This window comes from Aquarana catesbeiana, linkage group LG04 (assembly GCF_042186555.1).
Source record: "Aquarana catesbeiana isolate 2022-GZ linkage group LG04, ASM4218655v1, whole genome shotgun sequence".
Classification (NCBI taxonomy): Eukaryota; Metazoa; Chordata; class Amphibia; order Anura; family Ranidae; genus Aquarana; species Aquarana catesbeiana.
In genome coordinates this window covers 656,217,350-656,231,406 of record NC_133327.1, presented here as the reverse complement: position 1 = coordinate 656,231,406, position 14,057 = coordinate 656,217,350, and the positions used below count along the sequence as shown (strand labels likewise).

At 40.4% G+C, this 14,057-nt stretch overlaps 1 protein-coding gene across 2 annotated transcripts in view; it reads right to left on the bottom strand.

The window, feature by feature from the left end:
• Positions 1-570: 570 nt before the first annotated feature.
• Positions 571-14,057, bottom strand: part of PRKCE (protein kinase C epsilon) — a 523,002-nt gene continuing 509,515 nt past the window's right edge. For both annotated transcript variants that reach the window (XM_073628484.1, XM_073628485.1), the window contains exon 15: positions 571-6,020. In XM_073628484.1, the coding sequence (XP_073484585.1) occupies positions 5,874-6,020 (147 nt within the window). In that variant the 3' untranslated portion in view covers positions 571-5,873. The remainder of the gene's footprint in view (positions 6,021-14,057) is intronic.

Genomic DNA, 14,057 nt, shown 5'->3' with positions numbered 1-14,057 from the left:
AGAGAAAACAAACTAAGACTTTGAACATCTTCATTTTAATCCACCTGGAATGCATTTAGCGAATGAAACCTTTTATACCGCAGTAACACGTGTGCATCGTCAAAAAGCTGGGCTTTAACGCCCACACGCTGTACACATGCGTCGCTGGGCTCCTTTCGCAGAGCCAGCACAAAGACCAAGCTGCCAAAAAAAACAGCTCTTGGTCCTGAGAAGACATCGGTAGCTGGCGAGACCGGCTTCCTATCATGCGACCACTGTGACAGCCAATCACAGCTTTACCATAATATTCCCCAAGCATACCTTCCTGAAAATGGCTGTAGTAATGCTGGGTGCTGTAATGACCACCAGCTGGAAACTGTAGACAATCAAAGTTTAGGAATGTCATCAGCATACAAAGGGATCCTCAAAAGGATCCAAAGCTTTATTCACATGGTCACACAGTACACATACGCCAAGGTTATCGGAGCCACGCAGGGCCCCTTGCCTGATGAAGGGGCCCTGCGTGGCTCAGAAACGTTGTGGTATGTGTACCCTGTAACCATGTGAATAAAGCTTTGGACCCTTTTACAGAAATCCTTGGTGTGCTTTTGACATTTCTACATTTTGTTAGCCAATCACAGTGGTCACATGATCGCCGATCCTTCCTGTCCCCCTGGGCATTAAAACCTTTTAAAGGGGACGCCAGGGAAGGTGGGAAGGGAGTTAAAAAAAAAAAAGTTTATTTGGGATTCAAAATAATATTTGGGGCCTTTTTTCTTAAATTGAGAAGAAAAATAGGGTAATTTTTATTTTTTTCCCCCAAAAGCCTTGCATTTATTTCTGAAGCCGTATTATTTATAAAGCAAAGTAGGGTTTAAAAATTACAATTAAAAGCTAAATAACAAATTTGTGAAAACGATGGAGTTGCCCTTTAACATAAGGAAAAAAAAAAAAAAGAAAAAAAAAAAAAGGAAAAATGTTGTGCTAGCACTGTTGATTCAATCCAGAAGTCCTTCCTATTCTTTCTCTTTACAAAGCTTAGAATTACTATACAATAGATCTAGTGTATAGCATAATATGTTTACATCTTTTAAAACAATTCAATAATAATAACATTAATAAAAAAAATAATTTCTCACAGAAACTTGAACCAATACACATACAGAGTATTGCACATTGACCTTATAGTTTTTTTTTGTTTTTTTTTTTTGGACTAGCATTTTTATAATTTTTCCATGACATGCAGCAGTTGATACCTCTATAATGAATAAGACTCCACAGGCCTTGCAGCAAACACTATTTACAAAATCTCACCTGTACAAAAGGCAAAAAAAAAAAAAAAAAAAAAGCTTCCTTAGTGCCACTTTGCCACTCACAAGTATTTTTGTTTTCCGTTTCTTTTTGTATTTTTATTTTTTTTTTCAAGAAGCAGAGGATCCACGCCTGTCAGTTTAACTGAACCCCCGATAACTGCTTAAAATTCAGTCCAGTAAAATACATCGGAAACATTACAATAATACATTTACACACAAAATACACAGGGTACTTCTGCAAATAAAAACATACTTTAACACTATTAGCACATCTATACACAAGGTAACGCAGGACACTGGCTGTACATGGTGCCCTTGTTACCGAAATTCAAAATTCTTACGCACGCACGCATACACAAAAAAAAAAAAAAAAAAAATGAAATAATGTACAGTTGTCTCAGAATGTCAGTTTTCAACGTTTGATCATTCACACACTTCGACTTAAGTGTGAAATAGTTCAAATTTTACGTTATTTTCTGCATATCACATTGTGATATTTGACTCACTTAAGAAAAAAACAAACAAAAAAAAAAAAACACAGTAGTGCTAAAGTTTCATACAAGTGTGCAAAAGCAACACAAGTGCAGTAAATGCTTTGTATGGTCACGGGACGTGGAGGACCCGGAACCTATACCAGAACTCATATTGACTAGGCCAATACTGATGTTGTAGTAGTTTAGGTACGCTCTGCAGGAGACGTACAGAAGCCAGGCTCAGATCCCTCCAGTATGGCAGAGTTTCAGACTACCTTTGTTATGCCAGGGTAGACTTGGCACCGCATGTAGGTTCACAGCAGTCATGGAGCCAATAGTTGCCTATCTGCCGTGCTGTATAACCTGCTATACATTAAACCGTAACGGTGTCATCTTAAGATAACGGAGACTAGACCCCTCCCCGGTGGGCCATTCGGAACCTTCCAAGAGATACTTCACAAAGGTGACTTTGGATTTTACAGTAGAGTTTTTATCATTTCATCATCAGAAACAGCCAATTAAAGTGCCACTAAACCAAAGTTGGCTTACATAAAATTGGCTTAAAGTGTATTTCCACTTTGGCAGCAAAATTAGGATAACAACTATTTTATATATTACATGTTCCCATATACATAGCATAATTAAAAAAATAAATATTTAAAAATTGCTGCTTAAAAATCCTACTTAGCTTTTCTATGTAGTTGTTAAGAAGGGGGCTAGGGCGTTATGTTTACCATAATTAACCCCGTCTGTAATGTGCTGGCTGATCTCATTATCCGTTGTAAACTGGATTTGCACAGACTGCCTTAACAAAGGGTAAAGGTTTCAAGGCCTGGGTGCAGGGCCGGGACAAGGGGTGGGCAGAGGGGGAAGCTGCCCCGGCACAGTGAAGCAACGGGGCCAAGTAATGATGCAGGGTGGTACACCCGTTCTACAACAGAAGCTGCCTATACAGTCCTATGTTTAAACCATCCCCGAAGAATCTTTTTATTTTTTTATTTTTAGGGGTGAATAGGAACACATACCTAATGTATATTGGGGGATTTCTCAAATTTTACTGCAAAAAGTGTAAATACCCTTTAAGGCGAACCTGCTGAAAATTTTAAAGAGTCTGTCTGTAAAAGGTGGAGAGTCCAAGATTTGCTTTCTTGCAAAGCTACAGTCACAGTTGGTATCCGACACTTCTGGGTGTGTCCGATGCCACATCCCGTGCTATGGTTCCAGCTACTGGCGGTTACATTGCTATCATGTCATGTGGAACCATAGTGTATCCAGCACAACTGGAAGTGTTTGATACCAGTGGTGGACACAACTCTGCAAAAGAGCGAAGAACCAAAAAGATCTGAATTGTTGTTCCTAAGCATGGCCACTCCTCCTCCCCCTGCAGCATGCCCAAGCTGTGAGCTCTGAACCAAGAAAAAAAAAAGCGTAGTTCCCACAATGCAATGCAGGCAAGCCAAGTAAAATCTACGTTCAATTGGAATGATGGGGGTTAGGGGCATACACAAATTATAGGAGGCAGGGTTCTGGACTACAAATTAGCTGCCGTCATATTTCAAGATAAATCTTGATGGATAGGTTATCAAAGATAAATGTATTAAACATCACATAAACTGGTAAAATATTTAGCCCTTAAAAAAATAATCCTAAAAACAATGGCTTAGTTCAAAGTCTGTACAAGCTATGTAAAATGTTGCTATGGCTGTTGTGAGGCTGCATGGTCTTTTATTTCTTGCAAACGCAGCTTGGTCAGAGAGCAATTTGGAAATTGCAGATTTATATATGTAATACAGATGCATGCCGTTCTATTAATATTTCCATATAAAGGGTTACAAACCCTGTTAAAGTGGATCTAAACCTAAGCTATTATGCAGGCCAGCAAAGTTTCCATTTGTTTGCACAAAGGCTCTGCTGATGGGAATGCCCCAGGAGACTGCTGCCATAACCTTGGATCACATGACTGATCACAGGGGGTCTTGGTGTTCCCAAATGACAGGTAGGTATTACATTTCTGGAACCCTCCTGCCCTGCTTCCTGCCACAGTTCCTCAAGTAGACCTAATATTTGGGTCAGTTTTAACATTTGGAAAATATAGGCAGGTTTCCATACCTATACAAAATTTAAAGCATTTCACATTTTGTAAACTTTTGCTCTGTTATCGGGATAAAGTTGGCCATACTTGGTTAATTTTTTAAGTAATTCAGTCAACTTTCCCATACAAGCTAACAGCATGAATTGAGGAATCTCCACTGCCGACTACTGTATCCAAAAGCCAAGAACACCTGCAGCTGCCTCAATATAGTGGTGACCCCAAACAGTAACTACATCTGTTCAGCCGATAATTTTCTTCCGGCTCAGTCAATTTTTCTACTGAATTTTTTCCAGCAAGGTGGTGCTTGTAGGGCCAATGAAGGCTTAAAAAATGTCCCACTATCTAAGGGGGCCGGTAGAGAGGCTGCCTGAAATGAATTCCCCAAAAAGCTGGCCATACACTGGTAGATTTTCATAGAAATGTTTGTAAGAAAAACCATACCAGTACATTCAATAATTCCATCAAAGACTTGATGAATGTCGTATTTTAAAAATTTGCTTGAACAAATTGATTTTGGAATGAATAGAATTTCACAAATCAAAAACCACATTTCACAGTTCAAGAAAAGTTTTCCGACCGGTTACATTTTTTTCATCATTATGGTCAAAAACGATTATCGATTTGACTCCATTACCTATTAGAAAATTGAACAAACCAAAAATGAATTTTTCTAATAAAATTCTACCAGTGTATGACCAACTTAAGATTAATGATTTCAGCATCTAGTCTCATCACTTCTTTTCAGCTTCTAGGATTTTTCAGATAGCACTGTAAATACATTGAACTCTTTATGTAAGCCAGCTTGGATTTTAGGTTAATTAGACCTTTTTCACTTTAATGCCTTCAATAAATTTGAAAAACCAAAATTGAATTAGTGATGATGGGAATTCTAATAATCCAAGCCCAAAAAGAGACTTCATTCCTATGCAGATAAGTTGGTTATAAAGCACATTTTCAAAAGATAATAAATAAATGCCAAAAACACCACAGTGGGTTGATTTACTAAAACTGGAGAGGGCAAAATCTGGTGCAGCCAGTCAGCTTCTAACTTCGACTTGTTCAAATAAGCTTTGACAAAAAAAAAAAAATGGAAGCTGGTTGGTTTCTATGCAGAGCTGCACCAAATTTTGCACTCTCCAATTTTAGTAAATCAACCCCAATGTGTATGTGCACTCTTGGTAGAATATTTATCAATTTTAAAGAACGACTGCATCCCTTAAGGCAGAAAAAATTTGCACGTAATTTTTATAGATTTACTTTGGTGAGGCCTGGAGGCTTACAACCGTTGGCACCCTATGTTGTGGCTACCACACCTGACAAGCCCAGAACACCTTACAACCTTCTGACCTCACAACAGAGCAGAGCAGAGTACGCTTTATGTATAAGCTTATAATATAAATTAATTCCATCAACGATAGAAGAAAAATAGCTTTGCAGGGAAAAGCCGCCTCTTCTGCTGCCCCTAGACAGAAGTCTACCGTAGCCTATTATATCTCCAGCCCTGCTCCAGGCTACACAAGGTCTTAATATTTTTTTATTGGACCAGCATCACACAAAAAAAACCTCTCTATGCCCGAATGCTTGTACATATTTTCATCTCTCTTTACAGTATCTCTATTCTCAGTGGTTTAAAAGGGAATGATCATATAATTTAGAATTTTGCAACTCACTGCCGAAACTGCACTGTTTTCCTTTTGTAAATTTTTGCTAACTCACAACATTAAAGAAAAAAATATGATTTTTTCCTAAGATTGTCTAGTATTTTGTGGTCACAGACCAAGCAGAATGTTACAGCTACAGTTTCGGAAACAAAACACAATTTTGCATTGCTTGTAAGACAGAAAATAAGAGTGCCTTCAGTTAAAAAAAACATAACAAACAGCAACAATAAATAGTATCTTTACACAAGTAGCAGGCTCATAATAAACAAGTTTGTAAGGATCCACTGAATCTCAGTCACGTGTTTTGTCTCCATAGGACTACTGCATGAGGGTACAAATCATGGTGCCAACCAAATCAGGCCAAAGGTTCCTCTCCAAAATAAGAGAAGCCTTCGAACTCAGCCTGATTGATTTGTTTGACTATGGCTTCATCCACCAGTGTTAGGACAGGTTCTTCCCTTGTGAAGTCCTGGTCGAAGTTGTTGACGTCACGTTTGGTTTTCTATAAGGTAAAGAGAAAAAAAAAAAGGTCACTAAGTATACAAATGGGAGGAGACACTAGAAGCCAATAACTGCATCAGCGGATGTGATCTCAGGATTGAATATGAATTCTCTCATAGAAGTGAGAGTCCTGTGAAGATGTATGGTCCATGGGTTCCGCTTTGGAGGAAGCGGTGTCTTCCATACTCACAGGGTTTCCTAAAGGGTGGGGATCCCCAACATGAGTATCTGCACCAAAAGCCAACAATAACTCAAAAGGGAGACTCCGGTGGCAGTGTAAGCAAGAAAAGTAGAAGCATACATCTGCCTTAATACATATTTGCATAGTTGGGAAGGTTAAATAAAGACACCAGTCAATCCAGTCCAACCTGTGTGGGTGCGTGTGCATGCTCATTTCAAAAATCATATCCCTATATAATGTGCTTGCTAAGATGCCCATCTAGGAGTTTTTTTGAAACTATTAATACTTCCCACTGACACCACCGATTGTGGAAGGAAGTTTCACATCCTTACCACAATGATAAAGAAAAACCCCCTTCACAGTTTAAGGTTAAACGGCTTCCCCTCCAATCTCATTAAGTGGCTCTATGTCTTCGCAAACTCCATGAAACGGAATAGTTTCCTCTCTATGCTGGAATCACCATTGAGGTATTTGTAGAACGCTATCATCTCTCTTCTCAAGCTTCTCTTTTCCAGCGAGAATAAGTTTAATGTTTGTAGTAATTTCTCCAGTCCTCTGGAGTAACTGAGGTCCTCCAGTCCCCTTATTACCCTTTTTCATTTTGTTGCCCTACTCTGGACTCTCTCCAGCTCCAGCACATCCTTGATCGGTGACCAGAACTGGACAGCATACTCCAGGTGTGGCTGAACCAGAGTTTTACAAAGTGGCAGGAGTATTGTTTTATCTTATACTCTTTTTTAAGCATGCTAATATTCTGCTGGCTTTGCTTGTAGCCGCTTGGCCTTGTGTGCCATTGTCATCTATTAGGACCCCCAGATCTGTTTCCATTCTGGAATCCCTCAGAAGGTCTCCCCCTAGTGAGTAACTTGCATTATTTTACATTTTTCAACATTTAACCTCATTTGCCATGTAGTTGCCCACCCCATTATTTTATTTCTGGGGTAATACATTTTAATACAAGTTTGTGATATCTGCATCCTAAAAAGACTCAATTCCATGGCCAAGTAAAACATCATGATAGTAGTACATGATCAATATGAGCTTGAGGAACACCGTATTAAAGCCTTTATCATGTAGGTGTATAGCAAGCTTTTGCAAAGCATTGGTTAAAGCTGTTGACAAGCTTCAGTACTTATTTTAAAGCTCGTAAAACACCTTTTGAATGTTAACATTGATCTTAAAGTGGAGTTCCCACTGTTTTTTTTTTTCTTAATATCCATATCTTTTGTTTATAATGGATATTTAAAGCACTCACGTTTTTTGTTTGTGTGCGCTCGATTGCCGATTTTAGAGAGGAATATTTCTTATATTCCTGTTTTGTACAAGTTTCCATAGTGCTTGTGGGCATGTGAAGCCCACAAGCACTACCTTCCGGGCTCTGGAACAGCTGAGCTACCAGCATGCATGCCTGTTCTCGCACATGTGCCGTACACTTCTGACGCTGCCATCACAACGGGCGGCTGCGCCGGAAGTGCCTGCCCCCATTGTAAGGGCAACGAAGCCCTCGGCGCTGCCCAGTGACTACTGGGAAATGATAACAGACATCTCCCAGGAGCACTAGCGAGCACAAGCGCCGAGGGAAATGACGCCAGTCGCCTTGGAGAGGAAGAGGCAGATTACGAGGGACCCCCTAGCAACAGACCAGAAAAGGTGAGTGAGTAAAAAAAAAAAATGTTTTTTCCAAAGGTTGTTATTTAGATTTAATGCTGGTGATTAATGTAGAAAAAAAAAAATTATGACTGGAACTCCGCTTTAAAGGGAGTGATGCCTGTCATTTTAAAACAAGCTTCTGTCAAGCTTTAGTAAGCTTTCAACAATTTTAAAGCTACAGCTTACTGAAGCCTACAAGTAGCCTCTTTAAAGTGACAGACAGCATTCACATTATAATCAACATTTATTATCTGGAGCTAGTTTGATTTAAAGGCTCCAAAAAAGCTATTCAAAGCTTGCCAAAAGCTTTGCAAGTCTGTGCATACAAAGGTGTAGGGTAGTCCACTCTTGTGTAAATTTATTTACTTTGGGTATTGTTCTTAGCATATAGAATTATCCATCAGCATCTATTACAGATCTACAGTACATTAACAATCAACACTTGAGGCGTGGCACATTACACCTGGCATCAATATCTGAACACTGGACTCCATATATTGTGAAAGACTAACCTGTTTGCCAGGATAAACACTTTTGTGTAGGTGAGCATTTATGCTGATACATTTTTCACTTTCTGACCCACTGGTACTTTTAGATTGGTCTGGTCTTTTTGTCTCTTTTCAGTACAGCATATCGACAGCTAAAATTCACAATGTTACCGTCGGCAGGTGATATAGGACAACATCCCAGACAAACCTTTTTTTAACATGGTGGAACCCTTTAAAGAACTTTCTGGTCTCAGGGAACCCCTACTAATTACTACATTTACAGCTCATAGAACATTAGTGTGATGGTCAGCAAGAAGAATGCTCCATATATATGTGGTCAGTGGGAAGACTTCTTCCCCCTAAGGGTACTTTCACCTTGCCTAGCTTTTCAGCTGCTACCGGGGAGCTTTTAACCCCCGCTGGCGCCTGAAGAAAGGGTTAAAAGAGCCTGTGTTGCGGCGTTGCCAAAGCGCTTTTGCAGGCGCTTCGGCAGTGCTGCCCATTCATTTCAATTTTGAGGGTGGCAGGGCATTTTGGGGGTGGTGTATACACCGCCCCAAAGATGCTGCTTGCAGGACTGTTTTTTTTTTTTCGTCCTGCAAGTGCACGGCCCCAGTGTGAAAGCACCTGGGCTTTCACACTGGGGAGGCATGAGAGGCGCTTTACAGGCACTATTTTTCACGCTAAAATGACTGCAAAGCGCCTCAGTCTGAAAGTAGCCTTACAGATAGCTAAAAAGATCACTGGTGTCAGTGGTTACTTATATGAGAGGTAGAAATTGCTCATTGCTCACGGAACTCCTAGGAACCCCAGTTGAGTAAGGCTGGTCTAGACTGTAGACCAGGGGTCTCCAAACTTTCTAAACAAAGCGCCAATTTACTGTCCTTCATACTTTAGGGAGGCTGGACTGTGGCCTTTGAAAGTAGAAAATGTCCCGACATCAGTGGGAGTAAACAATGCCCCATCTTTGGTGTCAGTGAGAGGACTTGTGCCCTATTGTTGGTGTAATTGGGTGGGAAGAATCATGCCCAATTGATGGTGTCACTATGAGGAACTGTGTCCCATTGTTGGTGTTATTAGGAGGAACTGTGCCCCATCGTTGGTGTCATTGTGAGGTATTAAGCCCCTTAATTGGTGTCAGTGGGGGGGAATTATTTCTCATTGCTGGTGTCAGTGGAGGAAATATTGCCCCAAGGTCCAGATAAACGCAAGAAAAGGGCCTCCAGGCCACAGTTTGGAGGCCACTGCTGTAGACTACAGACCAGTCTTTCCCAACCGAGGCTCCATGGAACCCTAGATTTCCTTCAGAAGGTGCTAGAGGTTCCTTGAGTTTTATGGCTATTCGATCTACTAATTACACTGACAATTAACACAAGGGGCAATTTTCCACTGGCCAACGAGACTAAGAAGCGGTCACTTTAAATCTAACCACTTATGTTAGCAGACACTACAATTTTCGCTGTTTGCATTATTTTCTTTTACTCATTTCATTTGAAGATTATTGGTTTAAAATAATTTTGTCCTGTACAGTAGATGGGCGTCAAATACAAATTATCTCTAGGACACCACATTACCTATTCTTAAAGTGGTTCTAAAGGCAGAAGTTTTTTTTTTATCTTCATGCACCTATGCGTGAAGATAAAAAAAAACTTGTGTTCTGAGACACATTGGGGGGCCATTGGGTTCTGCTGCTGTCTTAGTCAGTGAACCATCAAGGAGAGAGAGGGGGCGGGGCCGAGCCACAGCTCTGTGTCTGAATCGACACACAGAGCTGCAGCTCGGCTGCCCCCATAGCAAGCTGTAGGCTGTGGGGGGCACTCGGAGGGAGGGAGGGGCCAGGAGCGCCGGTGGGAGACCTGAGAGGAGGAGGATCTGGGCTGCTCTGTGCAAAATCACAACACAGGCCAGGTAAGTATAACATTTTTTTTGTTTGTTTAAAAATAACAAACAAGACTTTAGTATCACTTCAACTTTTGCAAAATATTGAGCACACTAAGTTACATGAGTTGCAGGAATATTCGTTTTCAAAAGGGATTCCTAAGACCTGAAAATAATTTCGAGGCTTCCTTGGGGGTAGAAAAGAAATGTTGAAAGAGGTTGCCATAGACAAATACTAAGAATGAGATAAATCGGTGGCTGCACAAACTTTTTTGGATATTGCAGAAGCTTGGAATATATGATGCTTCCTTTCACAATGCAGAATTTACAGAACATATTAATATGTTTATATGTATGAGAGATACACTTCCTCTGTTTTCCCTAGGGTCAGTTTCAGTTCCAGAAATTTCTTGTCCGGTTGCTACTACCAACATTTAATTAGCAGCTGACAAGAGCTAAAGAGGCAAAAATAACATATATGGAAAATAAACAGCAGCGGGTATAAATCTCAATCTGGCACAGCATCCAATCAGTAGAAAAGAATGTGCCTGCAATGCATTACCATACCTCCCAACTGTCCCTGATTTCGAGGGACTGTCCCTGATTTGGAGCAATGTCTCTCTGTCCCTCATTCCTCCTCATTTGTCCCTCATTTTGGTCTGATCTATATAGATATATATAAAATGCACTTTTTATCTTTCAAAAAGTTTCCCAGTGCTAAACCTTTCATCCAAATTCTAAATTGCTGCATTTGTACATTTTAAAAGCCAAAATAAAGGAATAGTAGTGGTAAAATAAAAGCACTTGTGGATTTAATTAACCTTTTTTTTGGGGGGGTTGTTAATTCTCCTTTAACCACTTAAGGGCCGAGCCTCTTTTTGAGTAGCATTGTTTACAAGTTAAAAATTGTTTTTTTTGCTAGAACCCCCGAACATTATACATTTTTTTTATAACACCGTAGATAATAAAATGGCGGTTGTTGCAATACTTTGTCACACCGTATTTGCGCAGCGGACTTACAAGCGCACTTTTTTTGGAAAAAAATACACATTTTTCAATTAAAAAATAAGATAGCAGTAAAGTTAGCCCAATTTATTTTTATATTGTGAAAGATAATGTTACGGTGAGTAAATTGATACCCAACATGTCACGCTTCAAAATTGCGCCCGCTCGTGGAATGGCGCTTAAAAATGTATTTATTTATTTTTTTATTTTACCTTTTATTTTTACACTGTTTAAAAAAAAAAATGTGTCACTTTTATTCCTATTACAAGAAATGTAAACATCCCTTGTAATAGAAAAAAAGCATGACAGGACCTCTTAAATCTGAGATCAGGGGTCAAAAAGACCTCAGATCTCATATTTACACTTAAATGCAATAAAAAAAAAAAAAAAAAAAAAAAAAGAAGATTGACGTCGCTTCCGCCCTGCATTGTTATGGAGACGGGTGGGGGCCATCTTCCCCTCACTCGTCTCCAAGGGGAAACACCCGATCACCTCCGCCGCTGCCGACGGCTCCGGTAAGTGGCGGAGTGCACCAGAGCACGGCGGGAGGGGGGGTCCCCTCTCCCGCCGCCTATAAAAGTGATCTTGCGGCGAATCCGCCGCAGAGACCACTTTTATCTGAAAACGGACTGCCGGCTAAAGAAGATACCGGGGTTATGGCAGCTAGCTGCTGCCATAACAAAGATACCCCTCTTCAAAGTAAGGACGTACATCATCGTGCGGTGGGCCGGCAGTGGTTAAGGGGGTGTGGCAGGGGGCGTGTCCTATGCCTACATACATTTGCTAGTAGGTGTCCCTCATTCCCATCTCAAAATGTTGGGAGGTGTGCATTACACTTACCATTTGTCACTCACTCCCTGCCTCCTAGGCCTACAGGGGCACTCAGCTGAAAGCCAAGACTTGTGATGTTCAATTGGGAGAACCACTGAGTCTCAGAATTTAGATCAGTGTTTCTCAACCTTTTTCCAGTCAAAGCACTCTTTAAAATTCTGCACAATCTCAAGGCACCCCGTTCTAAAATATAAAAAAAAACTAAACTAATAGTTTTACATAATGCAGCAACATCCACACATATAGGACACCCAACATTAGAGATGATTTATTTTTCTAAAGCAGGGATCTTCAAACTTTTGAAACAAAGGGCCAGTTTACTGCCCTTCAAATATTGAGGGGGCTGGAACTGTGGTCAGTGGGAGTAGAAAATTCCCAGGCATTTGTGGGAGTAAAAAATGCAATAGGCTTGGCGGTCAGTGGGAGTAAAAAAAAATTACATCATTGGTGTAAGTTGGAGCAATAGTGCCCCATCTTGGGTGTCAGTGGAAGGACTAGTAGCTTGTATCAGTGGAAGGGATAGTGCCACAAGGGCAGGATAAAGGCAAGCAAAGGGCCACATCCGGCCCACAGGCCGCAGTTGAGACCCCTGTTCTAAAGCAAACACACCTTTGCACACTGGTACTGACTAGTATTCCAATGGTTCTTTTCTCTCTCGGTTTCTCTGCCTTATACTCAGCTAATGTGACCCCAGAGCTGATAGAGAGGAGCAGGGGAGGAACAATGCTGTGGAGGCAACAGACATCCTCCTTATCAACCGATGACATCATTGGTTGTTAGGATGCTGGTCACACACGCACATACACTAAATGTGTGTATGCGGGTGTGTGTGCACACGCATAGGGTTTTAGTTATTTTTCCATTCTTTTTACCCTAACTGTTGTCCTTCCGCCCCTAGCAATGCTGTTCTGGTCCCGGTTTGCACTGCGGTGGCTCGGCGTCCACTCCTCTACTGACCAGATTTCTTTTGAATTTCTCCTTCTATACTGCATCCCTTGGCCATCTTGGTCACCTCTGCCCTATCCACTTGGGCCTTGTGCCATCACTAGACATGTGAGTATGTGAGTGGCTATTGTATGCTGTTTCATCTGTCGCCATCATGTTGGTTCAGTATCTAATGGATGTATAATGCATATCTTTATATTTTTTACACTACCATTATCACTATAACTGCATATCGGATAATCCCTGAAGAAGGAGTCCAATGTACTCCGTAACATGTAGGAATTACGATTACAATTAGTATTTTGTGTTTACATTATGGATGCTTACATTATGGTTAGTTCCATTTATTATGTACATCTGATGGTGTATATATGATGATCTAACATTACATGTTTTTACAATTTTCTGTATATCATTGTTATTCTTTTTGATACTTAAATACATTTGAAGAATTTTTTATAAAAAATCCTTTCACAATCTGTGCCTAAAAAGTCCAATTCCCAAGGGGAAATCTGTATTTGTATACGTGGTGACGTCAGGATGTCGCTCAACCCTACGTGTTTCGTCACAAGATGACATCGTCCAGGCTTGTTTACTACAATGCGTTTTTATACTATGTGATGTAAGTGCAATCTCTTTATTCGATTAAAATGTCAAAAGGATTTTAGGCTATGGCAATCTTTATTCTTTCTTGGGATTTATCCACGATCAAGTCTCTAAGTGGCAGTCCTATTTCTATCTCCTGGTTCCCCTGGATGGATAGAGGCCCCATCAGGGTATATAAGCCACAAGCGACTTTGACCCTCGGTAATAGGGGGTTAATTGGAGTCAGTAAACAAGCATTTTATATAACGTGGAGGTTTACACTCAAGATCACACATTTCTGGTGATGGATGGTGTGTTCATCGTTTGAAGAATTCTTTTGACTGTTGGACTGTTTTTGTGTCAATTTTATATTAGCGCAACTTTATGAATGAAGATTGTTTATACTGTGTGTGTCTCACAGGACAGTTGCTGCTTTTTATGTTTATATATTTTTGAATAGCGCGGTTTTCCCACA